Below are 21,995 nucleotides of genomic sequence, written 5' to 3'. Positions count from 1 at the left end.
TGAACTGGATTTTCCCAGAGTTATAGAGAACGGTCAAAAAAAGAGAAAATATCCACATCAACACATCATTGGTGTTTAGGAGTACTACACGCAGGTGCATCACAGCAAAAGAGGTAAACAAATGGGCACACATATATGACATTTAATTAAGTTTCCCTGTGGCTTTCTGTGAAGGGATGATTTGCAAAAAACAACCCGAAAGGCTGAAAAATAAAGCACTAGCTGAATTGCAAGAAAACCTTCCGTTGCATTTAGGAATGGCTCGAAGCTCATTTCCTCCCTTTTGTAACAACGCAGTATGGGGTCACTGAACTGGACCCTGTTATACAATCACTGGTCTTTGTCAGTTCCTTTTTCTTCAGTTATTTGTCAAACAATGTGACTCATGTGCAGTTAATTGTACTAACAGACCGTACAAATGTGCTCCAGTTTTTGTGAATGAAATTTCAGCTGCAGTAATTAGCAGGCATCTGTGAATGTACAATAATCTTAGTGGTTGTTAACTTTCAATGAGAGGTGAGTAATAGTTAAGCAAATACATAATGTAGTTTGAGTCCTGTGTCAGACTGGCAATCTCTCCAGGGTGTACCCTGCCTCTCGCCCCAAGGTAGCATAGGCTCCAGCCTCCCTGCGACCCTGATCGGGAGAAAGCGGAAGAGAACGGATGGATAAACTGATGATGTAGTTTGCACCTCACAGTGCTAAGAGGACATCTGCTCTCATTTAAGTGTAGACTAGGATAAAATAAATGTCTCACCATTTTCTCTTCTCTGAGTGATTTTCCAAGACAGAGTGTTTTTCCCTGTGAGGAAGAGACCCTGTGGATTTGTATATATTAGACCTCTGGACACGCTATTCACAATTCCTTTAGTGGTCACTTTGAAATTTGCTTCACTGTAATTAACCCACTGCTACTGAATCTGTCCCTCATCCCGAGTCCACCTGGAAATTCACTGACTATGAGAGCCACAAACAAAAAAAGTAAGACATGACGTCTGTTGCTAATGTGCAGTAGCATGCACACAGGACAAGCAATTACATCTGTTTGCTGACTGTGAGCGTTTTTAAATCATTTATGTCTTCATAAAGCCCACAGATCTGACAAACAGAGTAAATAAATAGTAAATGAACTGGTAGAGTGCTTTTCTACTCTATTTGAACACTCAAAGCAGTTTATATAAGCCTCATTCACACACATAGTCCTAAAAACTGTTTTTGTTTTTGAATGTGTAAATGCTTTTTGTCTAACCTTCACATACATTCACTGTCTGAAAAAACGCATCAGGTGAAACTCTGAGTTCAGTATCTTGCCTAAGGATACTTTGGCATGCAGACTGGAGCAGCCAGGGATTGAGCAACCAACCTTCTGTAGCAGATGACCTGCTCTACTTCCTGAGCCCAGGGGCTTTCATTAAAATCCTGCAGAATCCATTTTCTTCATTTTTCAAACACAAAAGGACATAAATTGAATTTCTTACAAATTGTTACAGAATGGCACGTCTACTAATGCAGGACTGGACTGAGCCATTATAAATAAAAATCAGCTTAACTTCACTGTCAGGAAAACAGTACGGGACAGATAGGTGCAGCGTGTCTTGTATTGCCATCTAGTGCCTGGTCAGTAAATGGCTTAAGAGCAGTACACATCACTGACATAATTCTTTAAAAATGTAAGCAGGAAACAATGAAAATACAAGAGAAATTATTAAATAGAAAATACTAGAATCATCTTTATTCACAAAGCACTTTTCAAAAAACAATTTGGTGAAAAACAAGGTGGGGCTTGCCCAGCTTTAAAGTGATTCGCTTCTAGAGTTGATCCATGTGTGGATTGGTTGATTTTTTATTTTTTTTTTAATGATTCTTCACCACCAGATATCATAGCTTCACAAATAAAAACCTCGACTGAAATCAGAAACATTCAGGGTTATGCTCTTGATTTTCTCAAGATAAATATGGCAAAGTAAAATGCTTTCAGGTAATTAGCACATGGCTGGTGCAGAGAACGTTTTTCAGATTGGATCGCTTTTGTTTTTCTGATCATTCACGTTTAACTTTTTTTCCAGAAAAGATCATTCTCCACACTAGCCTTAGACATGACACACAAATGAGCATCATAAGCAAAACGACGGTCAACAAAAAAGCAATGACATCAAGAGACTTGTACACAAACCACGACATTTTGTACGACTGTGTCTGCAGATGACGGGTCCCTTTATGTCTTATAACATATTCTATCCAAAACACTGCCTGATCCAGAGGTTTCATAGGCTGATCTCTGTGCAGCCTGGAGAGCATCTGCATGTTTTCCCTGTAAGTGGAATTGTAAAGAGCTGTCATCAGTGCCTCTGCAAAGCTATCTCTTTTGAGCATAGCGATATCCACAATCACAGCTCCTCCTTTTGCTTTGATCCTGAAGAGATTATCGGGCTGATCAAAGAATAAGGGCAGTCCAACTATAGGCACCCCGTGGTAAATTGCTTCCTGAACTCCATTGGTGCCTCCATGGGTCACAAACACTCTAGTTTTGGGATGTCCTAAGAGATCATTTTGTGGCAGCCAGTTAACTAGTAACGTGTTGTTTCCCAGGTTGGTTGGCCTTTGTCCAATATACCTCCATATAACCTTCTGAGGAAGTCGGGCAAAGGCTGCAGCAATTTCCTCAGTAACATGTTGAGGAAGCTTTGCAACTAAAGTCCCGAGGGTCATCACAATGACTCCGTGGTCTCCAGAGCTCTGGACAAATGTCTCCAGGTCATCAGGAAGCGCTTTTGAGGGTTTACATTGAAATCCACCAATGTAGACAATATTTGGCAATGTTGGACGTGGGAATTCAAAGACAAAATCATTTCTCATAAGCCATATATCAGCGTCCAGGAAAAACGTTGAGTAATCCACATCAGGCCCAAAGTACTTCATAACAACCGGTTTGTAGTTTGTTTCTGCCATGTGAAACAATGTGTACATGCCAATAATGTAACTCAACATATTCTTTATTCTCTCAGAGAAGGTCATCTTATCTGTTAACTCTGTTCCAGTAAAAGGAATGTATGCCAGAGGTGAGGGAGCAATAAGGAAGTGAGCCTCGCCTTGAATGGTCCATCTTACATTGAAAACCAGAGGAAGCTGAAGTCGGCGTGCCAGCATGGCCCCGCAACCGATGCCAGGGTCAGTCAAAAGCACATCGTATTTAGCAGCATGTAAAGACTGCATCAGCTCTTTGTCTTCAAACATCTGAACGATTGTTTCTCTCATCCCTTTGTGAAACTGAGTGAACTGTTCTACAACCACATTCCGGATCTGAATTTGAGTCCAGATGTGGGACCAAGAGGACGTAGGTTTTCCCTGAAGCCGGATTTCCAGCTGTTGAAACAAATATGTTTCAAAGTTTTCCTCAAATCCACTAGAGTAGGGAAGTGTGACAGAGGTATAGAGTGGAGATTTCTCACTGATGTACCAGCTATCAGATGGCCGAATGACAGTGATCTCATGACCTTTGGCATGCAGTTCCTCTATGAGCACTTTCATGTTTATCCAATGGCTTCCATCCAGTGGGAACACCAGAATTTTGCCCCCAAATGAACCGGGTGGTTGGAATGAGAGTAGCGTAAAGAGGATCAAAGGTAAATAAAGCATCTTCATGACGTCCCTCAGATACCTTAAAAATACACAAAAACAAGTCGGTAACACAGTACTGCCTGATCATTTTTGTATAATTTGATATTTCCACTTGATATCTTGACTATATATGTCTACTCCACTGCAATAAAGAGACAAATAGTGTTTACTTCATTGCAATATTTGAAACCCAAAGTTTCTTTTTACCTATCAGAGATTATAGAAGCATGCTGTGCCCTATTGGGGCTCCCTGTCGTGTTTCTGATGTTTAAGAGCTGTGTGGGGATTCCTCTACTAATCTTCTCACAGGGATTCACTGAAATAATTTATGTAGATCAGAAGAGTTCAAATTATTTAGTACTTCATAAAACTCAAACGTCCTCTAAAAGACTAAAGAAACATGGCAAATATGGCAAAAATAAACATATGTGTATTGTCTTTTTTTGTTTTTGCTTTTTTATTTATTGTTGGAGCACCCAAACCTTAGAAATCTATGGATTAAGATATTTTGTTGTATTTAAAGCAGTTTTTAAAAAGCAGCTCAGTTTAAACTCATAAAACAGGGCTTCTTATACCTCACTGCATCAGTACTAACAGTATTATAACATTAGACATTAAAATAATTTTTATGTAGGCATTTTAACTTTGGATACTTTGAATATATTTGCTGATAGTCTTTGTGTTCTGTGAGAAGCTGGACACATATGTCCATGTTATGGACCAAGCCAGGGTTTGGGAAACTCTGTGCTTTGGGGATGTGCAGCTCACACGTGCAGCTGGGCATTAACTGGTCATTCCCCACAGCTGGACCCACAGCTTCCATGCGGGGATGTGCCACACAACCAGCGCTGGACTGCTAGTCCACATTCCCACTCCCTTACAGTGAAAAATAAAAAAAAACTTTTATACCAGCCTGGGTCTTCATAATTCTCAGAGATTTAAAAAAAATAAAGAAAGGGATCCAGACACAAAACTCAAATCAAACAGTATAATTGTAATTATCCACACCCACGCTCAATTTCACAAATAAAATCTTGCACCAGCCTCACTCTTCATAGCCACACGAGGGAAAAATTGAAAACATTCTAGAAATTTAAACTGTAATAATTGAATTAAGTTCTAATGAAAAACCGGCTCTGCGTCATTTTGGTCCACAGCCTATATATAATACAACTCCAACTGCAGTTTGCTTGCGAAAGACCACACTGTTTAATAAAATCAAATCCAACAAAGCTAGCTAAATCTGCCTTTAAGATCACAATCTAGGCGTACCACTCCATAATATCTAATTATAGACGTTTAATCATCCAAAATTAAAATAGTTAGACTCACATTTTTATCATAAAGTGTTTTATCACAAAGTGCGGGATGTTTCTCCAAACATATTTACATTTTAAGCTATAGTAATACTTACCCAAATGCTTCGAGCCGTGAACCCCAGGTTCAAGTTCGCTATCACGGTTATGCAATGTTTGGTGCTGTGTTAAATCCACCTTTTACACGGTGTACTGATTTGTGTTATACAAGGTGTGTGTACTGGGCTTTGAACTACTACTGCCAGAGTTCATGTTAGCTTGTAAACAGAACAGATGCATGTTTTCTGCCATCTAGTGTCCAATCAGTGCATTACTCTGTACTGCTTGATTGTTTACCTAGGCCAGAGCATTAAACTGCATGGGTGCATGCAAAAAAGTGTTTCCACAGCCTAAAATTACCAGAAACGATTATCTCTATGAGATCAGTTAGAAATGTGCTTATTAATGCAGTCATATTATGTTGAGATGGTTTATAGATGTATAGAAGTAAAAGTTCTGAATGTTTAAAAAGCAGCTGTAACTCATATCAATGGAATAACTTGGTTTATATGCACTTATAACTTAGTCCTACTTCTGAGTTCTGTATTTTAGGTCCTGATCCTTCCTGGCTCACACACGGCATTATGACAGAATGAAAATAGCCAAATGCTCCAAACTGGACAGTGCTTCGTAGTGATAATGGTGATGACCCAAAGCAAACTGCAAGAGTTTCCCAAAGGCAAAGAAATGGGATATTCTCCAGTGACCACGTCAGTCACCCGATCAAAGCTCTTGAGCTTAAATCGGGTGTTTTTCCACTACTAAATACAAGACTGAATGCAGAAACACCCATAAACAAGCAGCAACTGTAAGTGGCTGCAGAGCATCTCACTGGAAATGCTAACATGTCACTATAGCAACTCAGAACGATAATCAGTAGTTTGTATAGATTCTGACTATGAATGTCTGACATCATTGGTGCACACTCCTAATGAGAAGACATGATGTCCTGGGTGATCTCTTTCCATATCTAGACCAGGGAAGCACTTAGATCCTGCACAGGCTGACGTGCAACTCGGTGGACCAAAATGTAAGGTCCCAGAGGTGCTCTATAGGTTTTAACGTAGGGTCCGGTCTATGGTTCAGTTTCTTATTCCTCCAGGAAATGCCTGCAGACTCTCACCACATGAGGCCAAGCATTGTTGTGCATCAGGAGGAACCCAGCACCCACTCCACCAGCATAGTAGTGAATGGCAGCCATAGCACAGTTGGCTAGCCTGTAGAGGTCTGTCCCTCCCTACGTTATTATATGCCTTCAATGTAACAATGTTAAAGGCAGCAAAACATTCTTTTTCACATGCGTCTGTCACATATGCACAGGGTGAACTTGCTCTCATCTGTGAAAAGCGCAGGGTGCCAATGCTGGACCTGTAATTCTATGACAAATTCCAATCTGGTTCCACAGTGCTGAGCCGTGAGCACAGTCCCACTTGAGGATGCCAGGCCCTTGTGAAGTCACTGTCTGATTGCTTGGTCAGAGACACTCACACCAGTGTCCTGCTGCTGGAAGTCATTTTGTAGGGCTCTGGCAGTCCTTATCCTGTCCTTGGTGGCTGATGGGTTACGGACCTTCCACAGCTGTGCCCAGCTCTCCAAGTGTAACTGCTTGTCTCCCGGAATCTCCTCCATGCTCTTGAGACTTTGCTGGAAGACAGAACAAACTCCAGTGGCACATATGCCATACTGGAGGAGTGGGACTACCTGTGAAACCTCTGTAGGGTCCAGGTATCGCCTTGTGCTACCAGTAGTGACCCTGACCCTATAGTTAAATGCAAAAGTAGTGAAAAAACAGTCTAGAAATATGAGGAGGAAAAAATGTCACTGGCCTCCACCTGTAAAACCATTCACGTCTTGTCATTTGTCTCACTGATGCCCCTCTAGTGCACCATTGTTATTTTCATTAACACCAAACATTGTTATCATCCAGCATTGGCTATATTAAATGATATCAGCTTATCAGCCAATGAGATAACATTTACAATAAGTAGTGGTTTATCAACGGTGTCACATAAGTTACACTAGCTACATGTTTAAAGACAGTGTGATGATATTCAAGACCTAGAAGACTTTACTAAAATATATTTACTTTCACTGAAGATTTACATGTTTTTTAGGAAATAAAGGAGGGAATAAATAACGACAAAAACAAAAGAAATAAAAATATATGGGCCAAACTGTTGACACAGTGACTATAGGCTCAAAATTTGTTAATCGGTTCTTTTACTCTGTTTGACACAGGACAGATACAGAAAATCTTTACCACTTCATTTGACAATACGTTTTAAGTATTGGCTTTTGTGCATTTCTATACTTTGTTTTGTCATATTGTTGTTATTTTATTTAACTATTCTACATTAAACTATGTAGTCGTCTTTTCTCTTATATTATCTTATCTTGTAGAAGCCAGGCAACACTCATAAGACCACAGGCTTGAGTATGTCAATTAGTTTGTGGTCTTTTCATGATTCACAGTTTTGCTTTGCGTGACAGTTAATATGTGCTGTTGTGCCACAAACATTCACAATTCCCAAACAGCTGATGTAGCTACATGTCTGACTGGTATTATACACTGACTAATTATACATCTGATTGATAAATAGTATCAATACATGTATATGCATATCAGGACAAAATTATTACCCCCCATGAAATTTAAAGTTTTTGTCGAAATTGGCCTGTGTTTTTTTTAATAGCGCAAGAGACTGTCAACATAGCACTTCCTGAACATACTATTTTTCATTAGACTGCACAAATTATTTCTGTTTGAACACAATAACAGTATTAATTCAGAAAAACAAAATTGACCAGGGTCAATATTATTATTCTCCTGAGAAACTGACCGTTTTATTTAGCCATGGTACAAACCACTGCTGTACGATGATGTGTTTTAACTTTGTGATGCTCAAAACTTGAAAGATTTAGATAAATTTAGATAAACGAAAGTAAAACTGGTGAAACATGTGTCTAAAGGCCCCAAACCAACTGCTAAGATTCTAGTAAATACTTTAGCTGAGCCTGCAATTGTAATTCAGTTCAATTCAATTTTATTTATACAGCACCAAATCAGAACATCAGTCACCTCAAGGTGCTTTATATTGTAAAGTAGACCCTACAATAATACATACACAGAAAAACCCAACAGTCAAACGATCCCCTGTGAGCAAGCACTTTGGCGATAGTGGGAAGGAAAAACTCCCTTTTAACAGGAAGAAACCTCCAGCAGTACCAGGCTCAGGGAGGGGCAGCCATCTGCTGCCACTAGTTGGGATATGAGAAGGAAGACAATTGTAGTCTTAAAGAAGAAAATAACTAAATCAATGCTCAGGAATAGACCCCAAGGTTTCAGACCAAGAAAAACTCTGCTTTTGCAAAACAGACACCTTCATGCTAGACTGGAGTATTCCCAGGACAACCTGGAGAAAGATTATACTGGCAGTGTGCCTAAAACTAGAGCTCTTTGGCCAAAGAGATGTTGCTTATGTTTACAGAATAAAGTGAGAGGCCTACAACCCAAAGAACATCATCCCCAGGGTAAACACGGTGGTGGGAGTATTATACTATGGGGAGACTTCAGTGCATCAAGAACTGGAAATCTTATCAAAGCAGAAGCAATAATTAAGAAAGAATGGTGTGTGAAGATTTTTATTTTAAAAAACCTCAAACAGGAAAATTGTGTCTGTGTCATCACTTTACCTTCCAACACAACAACGACCTTGAGCATAGGTCGCTCCTGGTGAAGAACTACCTACAGAAGACCAAAGTGAACGTTGCTGACTGGCCCACACAAAGCCCTGAATTGTATCCCACTGAAAATCTGTGGGGTGAACTGAAGACCAGAGTCCCTGCCAGACAGAAGACCATCACATCTGAAGGAGCTTGAGAGATTTGCCAAAAAAGAATTGATTGCTCAAGATTTGCTTGTGGGACTTGGTGAAAACTACAACAACTGACTCTAGGCTGTTATCCAGCAAAAAGGATACACAACTGACTGTTGGCAATAGGGAAGCTAATAATTTTGACCATGGTAGTTTCGTTTTTTCCTAAATAATTTTATTTCTATGTGTGAAGTAGTAACCATCCAAAATAAAACTAGGTTGTCCGTGTTTAAGATTCTTTGCTTTGTTTAACAGCATATAGGAAATACTCTTTTTTTTTTAAAACAAAAACAACAACAACAAAACAAAAAAAAAAAAAAAAAAACAAGGGGATGGGGGGCACTAATTATCTTGTATAACACTGAACCTTTTCATGCTGTTAAATGGTTCGTTTAAGCAAAAGTCACAACTATGACTCCATCTGTAGTGGTGCGAAAATAAATATAAAATAATGTAAATATATTTATGTACGTATGTGGTGTCACAGCTGTCAAAACGCTGCTAAGAGTCTATGTGCGCTACACAGGTTTATATAAAGCTAACTCTCCAGCCCTTTGTTGTTGTTCTCACGCTAATATGCGAGATCCGTACAGCCGATTCGACTGCGCGGTCGCATTCCGCCCCGACTTCCCCTCTGCCAGCGGCCTGGTGGTTTGAGATGAGTAGAAGATGTCGGTTTCGGGGCTGAAGGCCGAACTGAAGTTTTTGGAGTCAATCTTTGACCCAAACCACGAACGATTCAGAATAATAGACTGGAAACCCGATGAACTCAGTTGCCAATTCAACGTAACAGGGGAGAAGCTGCTGATCATCCACTGCAACATCACGGTGAGTCCAGGCCAGCTCTGCGCACAAGCTAACCCAGCGTCTGACTATCGACTGAAACCAAATCGGTCCGCGGAAGGCACCGTGTTTACAAATTAACTACGAATAAAGTCTTCGCTTTCATTTATAAACTGTGTCAGGCCATTAAAATCCGAGTAACCCCGTGGATTAAAGTGGACGACACACGAACAGTGTTATGTTCACTTTGAAAAATTATACAATAAAACGTCGATTAGTAACGACGCTGCGGTTGCTTTTGCTAGCTTGTTAACTGAAACTAACATTAATGCTAGCTTGTTTTTGTTTGCCAAATTAACTGCGTTACTGTTGAAAGTAGTACAACGGCTAACTTTATCACTTATGGCCTATATCTAGTTCAATTTAAACTTAATTTAGTTCGGTCATACGAGGGCTTTCACTACACCCCAGCTGCTTTCAAGCAGTATTTTACTGTGTACGTGTGTTTTTTAAACAGACATAGCGTCGAGGTCCCGTACATGGCTTTAATTGACGTGAAATAGAAGCGGTTTAATGGAATGCTGTTCGGTCGTCCTTTCTGCCTTTTTCAGTAAGTAGACTGATCCCTCTGACGAACTTACTGGCATACATTAAAGCGGTTACGTTAGTGTCTTCTTTATCTCGACACTAAAACCTGACGAAAGCGACGCAATGTACGTGACAATATTGCTTTTTTGACCAGCTGTTAACGTCAGCGGAACTGTATATTTTTTAGTAACGCAGCCCCCCCCACCACCAAAAAGAAACGAAACAGGGGCCTAGTATTTATACGCGTTTCACAGCCCGCTCCAATACATTAGCGATTAAAATCAAATTCAAACTTGCGCAAAGCAGACATTCCCAGCCATCACAAAATGTGGATGAAGGTAGGTGTAATCTATTAACAACTGAGGTTCTTTCTTTTCGCTTGGCACTTGTTTTGCTTGGTTCAGGTAAGCAGATGATGAATCTTCCTGACAACCTGACCACATCCTCCTCCTCTCAGCAAAAGCATGCACACACAGAGTTACACTTATGCGCATTTTGAGGACGCGCGAGTGCTTGTTGAAACGTTCCGAATACCCTGCCATATTGAGATTAAACCTCACTGTCTGTGTCCTTTTGAGTCAGCTCATGCTAAAGGAAAACTAGATTACACTCAGGTATATTGCATTCTTCCTGTTCAGAGGGGTAGCTGTGAGTTAAATGTGGCCCCATGCTGTGAACATGGTCATGTTGGATATCATTGGGTATGATTTGAAGCAGATTGCCACGAAGACATCAGAGCTACAGAGTGATTTATTTTTTTTTAAAATTTATTTATTTTTACATAGCTAGGATTATGCCAAAGCCCATTAGGTTTACTGCATTGATCATGTTGTGCACAAACAGTAATGTCACTACAAACTGGTCAGCATTTATACCAGTGCTTCATTCTTCTCCTGAACTGCATTCTTCTCTGCTCAGACAGAAACCTCCACATTAGTGCTGGTTTAGGAGTAGAAGAAATCAAAACTGGAGGCATCTCCCTCTCTATAATTTGTGAATCACTGAGCTCCTATACTGCTATATCATTGAAAAGGTGGTGCAAGTTGTCACAGCCATACATTCATGTCTACCAGCTTTGCCACCAATGTAGATGTACAAGCAGCCTAAATGACCAAGCATGGCTTGAGGCACCACTGTTTGCAACGGTGACAATACAAATTATAATTGCCCCTTTAGACTGCAGTCTAGGGCCCAGTTTTCACCACTTAAGTTTGCTTCAGAAAGATGAGACTTTGAAGGAAAATAACATAAAACTGTTTCCTTTGCATCCTCCTTCTATGCAAGCATTGATGCAGAGGTTTTGTCTGAGTGGTGACCTCCATCAATCAGGAGAAGATTTCTAGTCTGATGTACTGCAATGACATCACAGTAGGTGCACACGGCTACCAATGTGGTGAGCACAAATAAAGCTTAAGGCTACGTAAGCAGCACATTCACAGTGTTATGCTAGCATCTAAGTTGGCAGACAGCCACAAAATATCTGATTAAAATAGTTGGAAAAACTGGCACGGCTGATACTTAAAAGATATTTAAACCAAGTCTTCCAAGGATTAGAAAAGCAAAGAGACATTTAATTCAAATCACGACAACAGTCACCTCAAGGGACTGTATATTTTAAGGTAGACCCTACAATAATACATACACCGAGAAACCCAACGTATGACTTCCTATGAGAAAGTGTTTGGCGACAGTGGGAAGGAAAAAGTTTGTTTTAACAGGAAGAAACCTCCAGCTGAACCAGGTTCAGGGAGGGGTGGCCATCTTCCACAAATGGTTGGTATGAAGGGAGGAAGACGGGTCAAAGCATAAACCAAATGTTCTGTCTCGTGAAACATAGGAGAGCACCCACTGATGCTGTTATTCTCGCTGGTATTATTTAAAGACAAGTGCACATTATTTACCATGTACACGTAGAGCCGTCATGTGAACGTAACAGATTTAGACAAATAGACTTCACTTTTCAGACCCAAATCAGATGCCTGGATCATCTTTTGTACTGTCTGTAGTTCCAGCCCTCTCCTGTTGTCATGAGTTTTGGGTTGCGACTGGGAGAACAAGGTCACAAATAAAAGGGGTTGATCGGTTTCCATCATATGGTGGCTGAGCTCAGTGTTATAGACTGGGTAAGACAGTCAGATATCCAGTGGGAGCACAGAGTAGAGTCCCTCTTGCTTCACTTTTAAAGGAGCTAACTGAGATGGTTCTGTTATCTGGCCAGAATACCTCCTTAACACCTACCTTTGGAGGTTTTCTGGGCACTGGCAACTAGGAGGAGACCCTGGGTCAAAACCAGAACACTCAGGTTATTTATCCCTGGGTACTGGGATGGAGTGGGTGTCCTCAAGGAGTAACTGGAGTAAAAAGATGTTTGAAATATAATGTTAAGGGTTACAGCTTCTGTGACCTGACCTTAGATAAGCTTGAAATTAGATGGATGAAATTATAGATGGCTTTATCCTAGACAGTCACACATACGGGTACACTTGACTGTTGGAGTTGTAGGCAATGATTTATAGGAAGTAGGAAGTGTCTTACAAACACAAAGGTGTTTTTTCTAGACTTCTCTGCAAAAAGTCTTTTATTTTCCACTTGTTTCAGCAGTCTTTTTCCAAAAATTCCTTGCCATTGTACTCTGTCCTTGATAAATTGTTTAAATACCTGCAGAGACTGACCCTCTAGCTCGCCCATTATGTACCACACACTCCAGCTTTCAAAAAGGGGGCCACTGTGTGCAAGTATAAAATAAACTTTACAGCATTTTTCTTGAATGAGAGTCAGAGTTCAGTTAGACAGAAGAATAAATGTTAAAATGTGTAACAACAGCCCAAATCTCATGACACTTAGTTATCGAAGGCGTAAAATAGAAGCAGGAACTTGGAAATTGATGACATTTTGTGTAAAAGATCAGTTTATCAGCTGAACTCTAGTATGGAGATTAGTAAGAAGTTGAAAGGCACATATTATTGAGTTACACTAACACTGCACTGTGCTGATAATAAAGGCATCGTAATTACCAGTTCACCAGTTTCTGACTTGTAAAGAGCATTCACGTCAGCATCCAAGTCATGGTTACAATTAGATGCCCAGTTTACACAGTGTAGTTTACATTGTGGCACCGTGTGTTTAACTCCTCCCCACAGTGGATGAGAGATCTTATGCCAGGTTTGATTGGAGGTTGTAAATACTATAATATTTTTCATCTGTGGCGCATGCATGTATCAGGCACTCAGTCAGATCCTATTTTAAACACGAGTTTGGCTTTTTGGTCATCACCATCTTTGTTGTTTGAAAGCAGGCATTATGATTGAGGGATGTTTCTGACTCAGTTAATCAGCATGATTACTCAGACTCTGGAAAACCAGCAGATTTATTAACCTTTAAAACGAGAAGAAAAATTGGTCTTGAACTTTAACTAAAACTACCAATCGAGACAAACTTCTTTTTTTTCTTTTTTTTTTTCTTTTTTTTTTTTTTTAAATTGGGATCTTGAATCAGTTGAAAAGTAGGGAAGTTTTCTCAGACTTCAGTGCAGTCATTTTAACATGAATACTGCACAGTCATTACTGCATATTTTATACAGCATGTTTTCTCTCAACATCTTTCTTAACTTTCTGAAAAACCTAATCAAAAATAAAACATCTCTTATTAATATATACACGGTTCTCTCTTCTTCTGTGTGCAGTATTTTCTTCTCTTGGGCTTTACAAACTTTACATAGTACTACCATATGTGTCTAAATGCTTGTTTGAATACGTTTGCTGCTAGGCACAGCAGTTGAAAACTGGATTTTTACTCATGACTTCAAAAGCTGTATTAAGACCTAATTGAAATGTCAAAGGAGCACTTAACCACTTCTCTCTCGTGCTCGAGTTGCTTTCGCTCTTCAGCTTGTAGGAGGCTAATTTTGTGCAGTGGGTGGCTGTGTGGGCTAAGGCTTTTGGTTTGAAGTCACTTGTAACTCTGAAACGAACTTTATTACCCTTTATGTTAATCAGATTTCTAACCCAGGGTGACATTTTTGTTTCTTAAAAGCAGTGGTTTTCTCTGTACAATTCAAGTGCATTCTGTTGACTGTAAAGCCATCAGCACTTGAGCATGATTCTTATTGCTGCTGTTGCAGGAATCCTATCCCTCAACGCCACCAATATGGTTTGTCGACTCTGATGATCCCAGTCTGGCTGAAGTGTTGGAGCGCCTAGAAGATGTGAGGAAAGGCAGCACATTGGTAAGATGGTTAATATGGCTCTTGCTCCACATACCGGTAGGATGCTTTGCTACATTAGGAAAATGTAATTTAATATTATTATTGACAGTTGATCTTCTCGATGTTTCTTATAGCTTCTACAGCAGTTGAAGCGCCTTATTTGTGATCTCTGTCGTCTTTACAACCTGCCACAACATCCAGATGTAGAAATGCTGGACCAGCCTCTACCAGCTGGCCCGATCACCCAAGACAGAAAAGTAAGCTCAGTAAATAAGAGTAAAGCTCAAGAGTCTTTCGTTGACCTTAGCTACTCACTGTTTTTCAATTTCCAACCTTTCACAGCACGGGTTATCAGGTGACGTGACATCTGAAGAGGAAGAAGAAGACGAAATGGGAGAGGTATCCAAATATGATCCATTGATTGATCGTCAATTTGTTTAATATCTTTGGGGGTTTTTTTTTCTCTTTTCTGAACAAATGTATGTGTTCTGCCAGCAGGATATTGATCTTGACCAAGACCTGGACCATTACGAAATGAAAGAAGAGGAGCCAGTGGATGGAAAAAAGTCAGAAGATGAAGGGATAGAAAAAGAAAATCTGGCTATCTTGGAGAAAATCCGTAAAAATCAGAGACAAGATCACTTGAATGTAAGATTTCCATCTGTCACATTTTTAATCAAACCTTAATCTCAGTTAATATTTTTGGCTTTTGGAGATTATGAATGCACAATCACGATGAGATAATTAGTCTTTTGTATGAATTTCTACTAGAAAATAATTTTAATTATGATTTGTTTATTTTTTTTGGCGCGGTATAATTGACAGACTCATTGAGTCTGTCAATTATAAAGGGAAGAAGTTGTACATTCTCATGCAACCTAACAGTTTAACAGCAACCTCCAACACTCAGTGCAAAAATGCAGCAGTCCAAGAAAATTGTGCAAAATCTGAAAACCTCTGGTATGCTTCCTGTTTGTCCAGTTGTTTAACCGTCAGTTGTTTTATGTTGCAGGGTGCAGTCTCTGGCTCAGTGCAAGCCTCAGACCGCCTAATGAAGGAACTCAGGGAGATCTATAGGTCACAGAGTTACAAGACAGGTGAATACAAGGAACCATTACTCAATGCTTGTGGCTTGCATTGTATTTAATGTTTTTTTTCCAGAAGCTTTAAGTGAAGCTCTTTGTGCGTTTGTGACTCATTTCACAGGTATTTATTCAGTCGAACTAGTCAATGACAGCCTTTATGAATGGCATGTGAAGTTAAGGACGTAAGTTCTTATTCTGAGTGTATTTTTATTCTATTTATATTTCCAACTTTGAAAATTATGCTTTTATTTGACCTTTTCTGTTGCTGTTTGTTACAGGGTAGACCCAGATAGTCCATTACATAGTGACTTGCAGGTCTTAAAAGAAAAGGAAGGAGTGGATTACATTTTGCTCAATTTCTCTTATAAAGTGAGTCCTATGGAAGTAATTGTCAACAGATTTATTTTATTTTTTTTGTAGTATAGGGCTGTCTTAAGGCAGTTTTTCTTCTTCTCTACAACAGGATAATTTTCCCTTTGACCCACCTTTTGTACGGGTTGTCTCGCCTGTGCTCTCTGGAGGGTGAGTGTGCAGTAGTGTTCCCAGCCCAAATTACATACATCATATGCATCTTATGAATGTTACTGCCCAGAATATGCTTTATGATTTGCTTGACAACTTCAAATGGTTTCTTCTGTTATTTAAAAAATAACACCCCACTGTTTAGACTAAACAAATATGTAAATTCCTGCTGTATTGCAGCCTTAAGATTGTTTAAGCCATTTTATAGGTGGTGTTTAAAGAAATAACTTAAAAAAAACTAATAATAATAATACATTTTATTTATCGTGCCTTTAAAGACGCTCAAGGTCACTTTACATTAGTACAAAAAACCCATAAAACATAAGGTAAATGAAAAATAAAGTATAAAAGCTAAACAAGGTACAAATGGACTATGACGGAATCATGATGAAGGGTATGAAATTTTGAATAGATGGGTTTTAAGACGCGATTTAAAAGTGGAGAGAGAGTTTGGAATGCACTTCTACCACATCTCCGAACTGTGAAGTCTCTGGGCAAAACAACTAAAGGGTCTGAGTCCCATGAAAGTCAGGCGAGCAGGTGGAACAGACAGAAGGGAAACTGAAGAAGACCAAGGTGTACTAGGGGGTGAGTACGTATGGAAAGGATCAAATAAATATGGGGGAGCAAGGTTAAGAAGCGCTTTGAAAGTAAGAAGCAGGATCTTGAAATGGACACGGAGGTGAACTGGAAACCAACGGAGCGGTTTAAGAACAGGTGTTCTATGTTCAGTAGATCTAATTCAGAATATAATACGAGTGGCTTTGTTTTGAACTAACTGCAATTTATGGAGAGATTTGAGGTGGACCACAGAGAAGAGAATTACAAAAATCTAAACGAGATGTGACAAGAGCATTGACAAGTATGGCGTGGAGTGAGTGAAGGCAGTTAATATTACGAAGATGAAAATGGGAAGACCGAACTTAAACAGGATAAAACAAAGGAAGTCGGAAATAAAAAAATTTAAAACAAAAGTTGAATTACAGGTGCTTAATAAGGAGTTTGATGATATAATATATATATAATACTCTAAAGAGTTAAGTAAAAATAAAAAAGTGTGTGTCAAGTGGTTCAATAAAGCAAATGTTACATGAAATTAAGTGGCTTAGGATTTTTTTTTCATTTATTTATTTTTTAAAAGATACAGTGGCTTATGTTGCATTGTGCTCGGTACAGGGTAGAAATAACCTATTATCATAGAACAGGAGATCCTCCGCTAGAGAAGTCCTGTTGTAAATACGTATGGTATGACTTGTGAAGATTCACTGTATCTATGCTTATGGCAGTAGAGGTGAAGCAGTTAAAATTTAATTTAAAAGGAATTATAAAGCACACGCCATTGCCATACATCACTGTGCTATACTTACTTTCAAGGCTTCTGATAATTTAGCAAATTAAGAAAGAAAATTCTGGAGAGCAAGAAAAATACTTTTTTTTTTTTTTTTTTTTTTTTTTGAAAAGATTAATACTCTCACTCAATGACACATTTGTGAATCTTTTTTTTTTTTTTTTTTCAGTTATGTTTTAGGGGGAGGAGCATTGTGCATGGAACTTCTCACAAAACAGGTATGCAAATGGGATAAATAAAATAATAATTATGACTAACAACAGGAACTGATTCATTTCTATTTGCGTTTGTTAGGGCTGGAGCAGTGCCTATTCCATAGAATCTGTCATTATGCAGATAAATGCAACTCTGGTTAAAGGAAAAGCCAGGGTGCAGTTTGGAGCCAATAAGGTAACACATATCATGAACTGGTGTGATGTTTGCTTTTGTTTTCAAATGAACTTTGTTTCAGTAATGAAAACAAGTAAAATAAATGGATCATCCTGCTTCTGCGTATTGACATGTTGCCTTTTGTCTTTCAGAACCAGTACAATCTTGCCAGAGCACAACAGTCATACAAATCCCTGGTTCAGATTCATGAAAAGAATGGTAAGGAAAGAGTTATGAATTACTGACACTCAATAAACACACAATGGGAACATCATGATCCTTAGCTAATGGTCCCCATTCACTGATGCATGTATACAGTCTACTTTCATATAAATGTAAACATGAGCAAGCTTTTCTTACTGGGAAATTAAAATTTATAGGCAAGTGTTTAAAAAAAAAAAAAAAAAAAAAAAATTAACCTTTTTACAAACAAAATCCATACTAGTCCCACTGTTTTTTCACACAAATTACAATTTGAGTATTATGTTTTTACTAATGGCATTTCCATTAGCTTTAAGCATACTTCCACATATGTAAAATACCACTGCATTTTTGTACTGTACTTCCTTAAAGGTTATAAGTGCACGTTTCATTTGCATGTATATACACACACCCTGTTTCTCTTGGTTTAAAATGGCCTTTTTTTGGGTACTGCAGTCATTTGTGGGTCATCGATGTGACGTAGTATTTGGTATTCATGCATGAACGCATTTATGTATGAATGTTTTATAAATTTGTGTCTCTGAATCATATTTTGTGCCTAAATTTCTGTATAAAACAATTTATTCAGTTCATGACAAAAGCTGAGTCTCTCAAATATTTTAAGTAAAACTATTAAATAATAAAAGCTATTAGATAAGAAAGATCTGAGATTGCACTCCTTACTTTCACAACTATTACCAGTTTAAATAGGGTTTTACTTGGACACCAATGTTGACCTTTGTTTTTGGTAGCAATAGTATAAACATATCACTTTTTTATGACATACACTGGTCATACCACCTGCCATGAAAAGTGTACCAGCCTAGATGTATTTTATTTTAAATATTTTACCATTTAAAGAGATGGTCTTCTGTTCATTTAAACAAACAGTTGGACCATGTGACATTTACAGGTTTTAGATAACTTTTAAAAATTCATATTTGAAGGCACTACAAATGTATTCAAACTAAGTTTTATAAAATAAACGAATTCATTTAACAGAAATGATGCGCTGGTGCACAGAAATAGGTCACATCAATGACCCACATGCAGGATAAACTGCACTCTTCTTTCACCACATCTGTGTTACAGTTCTAGTTGTTTGAAACTGCATTTATATCAGGCTTTTGTGTGTTCGTGTACAATATGCACTGTCAATGAATTCCACTTTAACAAGGCTTCTTTAAATAACTGCGTTTGTCTTTCTGTTCCTTCAGGTTGGTACACACCACCTAAAGAGGATGGATAAGGAGCTTCTACCACTATGCACCGGGAACATGTCTTTGAGTCGTCTTGCTTTCTTTGGAATATTTTCCCTCTCTGACTTACTGGGAATATATCATCGTTCTCACAGAAACCATCTCGTGGCTCATTTGACAAGTATTCCCGTCACCTCGCTCCAGGAAAGACTTTATTCCGGTCTCACTTTGCTTCTCCCCCTCAGTGTTTTAGTGAGGAGGATTATGTGAGGTTATCACTAGTTCTGTTTTCTAAATATGCTCATTTGTCTTTTGAAAACAAACAAAAAAAACAAACAAAAAAAAATTTTTCTCCCTTGAAATTTGGGGAAATGCTTTTTCTTCAGCTGCTTTGACAAAGCGGGCTTCACAGTCCATTACCCCTCATTTAGTGGGAATTTTAAAGGAAGATTGATACAGAAGCAGAACCTCCTCACAACTGCTTTTTTTTTTTTTTTTTTTTTTTTTTTTTTTTTTTTTTTCTTTCTTTTTTTCTCTTTTTTGGAAATTAACTGGTACATAGATGCAAACATTGTTCTAGAAATATTATTTGGCTTTTTTTTTTTTAAATTATTTGGGTATCCTAGACAACAAATGATACGATTCCATATTTTGTAAGCTTATCTTAAATTTGAAATTACCTACTCACTGTTTTTTGTTTTGTTTTGTTTGTTTTTTTTGTTTTTTTTGGCACTTGCTTTTTATAATGTGTGAAGAACATCGGGTCAAGCAGAAACAAAATGCTGCAGTGTTGTGAACAAGTCAACTTGCAGTTAATTAGAAAATAAGGCCGATAGGTATGAAATAAATCAGAATTTTCATATTGTATATCTTATAGTGAGAGGATACATAAGATTGGAAGTTCTAACCCCTCTTGGGTCCTCTTGCCTTATTTATGTCAAAGGCTGCAAGTGCTTTTTTTTTTTTTTTTTTTTTTTAAATAGCTGTAGAGGTTGATGGCTAGTTGGATGCTGACAATGAAGCCATCTGTGTGTAAAGTTAACAGCACGTTGTACAGAAGCCCCCTATTCAGCCGCTGATCTAAAAAGCTGGGTTTGATTTGATTGCAGTCATTTCATCCAGCATATCTGCTGGAGTGGACTTTATTGAGGAAATAAATTAAGGTTTTTTTTGGATGTTCCTCTGTTCATTTTTTTTTTTTTTTTTTTTTTTTTTTTTTTTTTTTTTTTTTTTTTTTTTAAATTTAATTTTAAAGCAAACTTGTCATATCATCCTCGCATAAATTTGTTGTAGTGTTTTGTTTGTTTTTGTTTTGTTTTTCGTTCCCCTCCCTGCCCATTTAAAGTGTGCCGCCCTGTCACTCGACATGACTTGGAGCTAAATGTCCATTATCTGTAGGGCTTCCTCTGCCATTACAATATAGCACAGGTGTGTTTCAGTGTTGCTTGTGGAAAAGGATGATTTAGTAGTGTGATTATAAAACTGTACATTCGAACTTTGACCTTGAAATATCCTGTAGTACACACAGAGTGCTGCTGTTCCCCAAATTACAGGACACACGTTGTATCTATCAATCTGTTGGCTCTTTTGCAGTTTATTTGCTAACACTGTCTGCAAAAGTACATTTGAATGGCAACTCAGGTAACAAACAATACTTAGGAGGGGGATCGGTACATGTCCATGTTGAGCTGCGGGTGACTTTCTGGGTTTAATTAGTGCGCAGTTTCAGTAATGTTTTGACATACTTGCCCACTGATGAACTGAACTTTAAAACACAGGTCGCATGACTTTGTAATAAAGCAATTTACATAGCAAGTGCTGGATTGCAAGGAGCATGTTGACCAGTCTGTGTTATTGCTCTCACTGATTTTTTTTTTTTTTTTTTTTTTTTTCACCCCCACCCCCCTTCTCCCCAGAGAGGTGTCATATCGTGAATAATTTCTGATCAGAATTTCTTTTGTTCTCAGCACACTGCTTACATCAGACCTGTGACAACAGGATGTATCTGAGGGTGGAGGTTATTAATATCTTTTATCAAGACACTTTCACCAATGATGGGGACCCGTGTGGTCAGGTGTAGAGAGGAGGTGCACATTAAACCCTCTGTTACAGACCCTTTATCCACATGTGTGACTGCCTCCCTTCAAAATGCAAAAGCTTGGGTCACAGCAGATACTGAGACGATTCAAGTTTGACGGTCATGCAATGGTAATTGGGCACTTCTCTAACTGGACTGTGTATCATTTATCTCAATTCATTTTCTGGCACCAACAAGTCTGACACTCTTGGCTCATTTTGGGTTTCTTGTTTTTGGTTTTTTTTCCATTTGAAGAAATTTTGACCATGTACAGTAATTTGTAAACTTGCATCAAGTTTATGAATAAAGAATTTTAAGATTATCACTGGTATTCGTGTGTAGCATTGGAGTTGTAAAGTTTTTCAATTGTTTTAATTTACATTTTATTCAGTAGCAAATTTTTTAGTTTTTGTTTCTCTTGAATATCAAATATATTTCTCCATAATTTAAAGTTGATGATTAGGTGGCAGTTGTAATGTGTATTAAGTAATTTACACAATTTTATTATGTAGTTGCATATTTACAATGTAGTGTAATAATTTATGTACTTAAAAGAAAAATAGTTAAAATGAGGTAAAATCTACCGGCACATTCAGAGTAAGGTAACTCTTATCTGGTTTTATCTCAAGTGCAATAATTAGTAGTGATGTTAAAGTTTAGTTTCAGAGTTCCCTGGTTTTACATTATTCTTATTGCCAAGCGTGGAAAATGTATTCAAATACTTAAATATAACTAAAATTGTACAAATTGCCAAATTTTGAGTCAAATATT

At 38.2% G+C, this 21,995-nt stretch overlaps 1 protein-coding gene and 1 pseudogene across 5 annotated transcripts; one reads left to right on the top strand and one right to left on the bottom strand.

The window, feature by feature from the left end:
• Positions 1–1,717: 1,717 nt before the first annotated feature.
• LOC146704776 (UDP-glucuronosyltransferase 2C1 pseudogene) lies at positions 1,718–5,130 on the bottom strand (annotated as a pseudogene). 2 transcript variants are annotated; one of them, XR_014921216.1, is made up of 2 exons: positions 5,033–5,130; positions 1,718–3,658 (listed from the first exon to the last, which is right to left on the bottom strand). The product of XR_014921216.1 is annotated as a UDP-glucuronosyltransferase 2C1 pseudogene, transcript variant X1 (transcript). The 2 variants fall into 2 exon arrangements; XR_014921217.1 differs by lacking the exon at positions 5,033–5,130 and adding an exon at positions 3,826–3,918.
• Positions 5,131–9,389: 4,259 nt separating this feature from the next.
• On the top strand, positions 9,390–21,546 carry LOC146704775 (ubiquitin-conjugating enzyme E2 Q2-like). Of its 3 annotated transcripts, none has more exons than XM_085462147.1 (13): positions 9,390–9,676; positions 14,340–14,444; positions 14,558–14,680; positions 14,766–14,822; positions 14,919–15,071; positions 15,436–15,520; positions 15,630–15,690; positions 15,787–15,877; positions 15,972–16,030; positions 17,548–17,596; positions 17,673–17,768; positions 17,900–17,966; positions 19,166–21,546. In XM_085462147.1, the coding sequence occupies exons 1-13, from the start codon at positions 9,518–9,520 to the stop codon at positions 19,195–19,197; spliced, it is 1,137 nt and encodes a 378-aa protein (XP_085318273.1). In that variant the 5' UTR covers positions 9,390–9,517; the 3' UTR covers positions 19,198–21,546. The 3 variants fall into 3 exon arrangements, with proteins under 3 accessions (XP_085318273.1, XP_085318274.1, XP_085318276.1); XM_085462148.1 differs by having other exon boundaries at positions 9,391–9,676; positions 14,922–15,071; XM_085462150.1 differs by lacking the exon at positions 9,390–9,676 and adding an exon at positions 10,261–10,557.
• The last annotated feature ends 449 nt before the right edge of the window (positions 21,547–21,995 follow it).

The sequence above is a fragment of the Copadichromis virginalis genome, linkage group LG7, assembly GCF_057382275.1.
Source record: "Copadichromis virginalis isolate Kocher_CV1m ecotype Utaka linkage group LG7, C_Virginalis_male_GT1.1, whole genome shotgun sequence".
NCBI classification, from domain to species: domain Eukaryota; kingdom Metazoa; phylum Chordata; class Actinopteri; order Cichliformes; family Cichlidae; genus Copadichromis; species Copadichromis virginalis.
The sequence above is the reverse complement of the archived record's forward strand: the minus strand, read 5'-3'. Positions and strand labels throughout refer to the sequence as shown.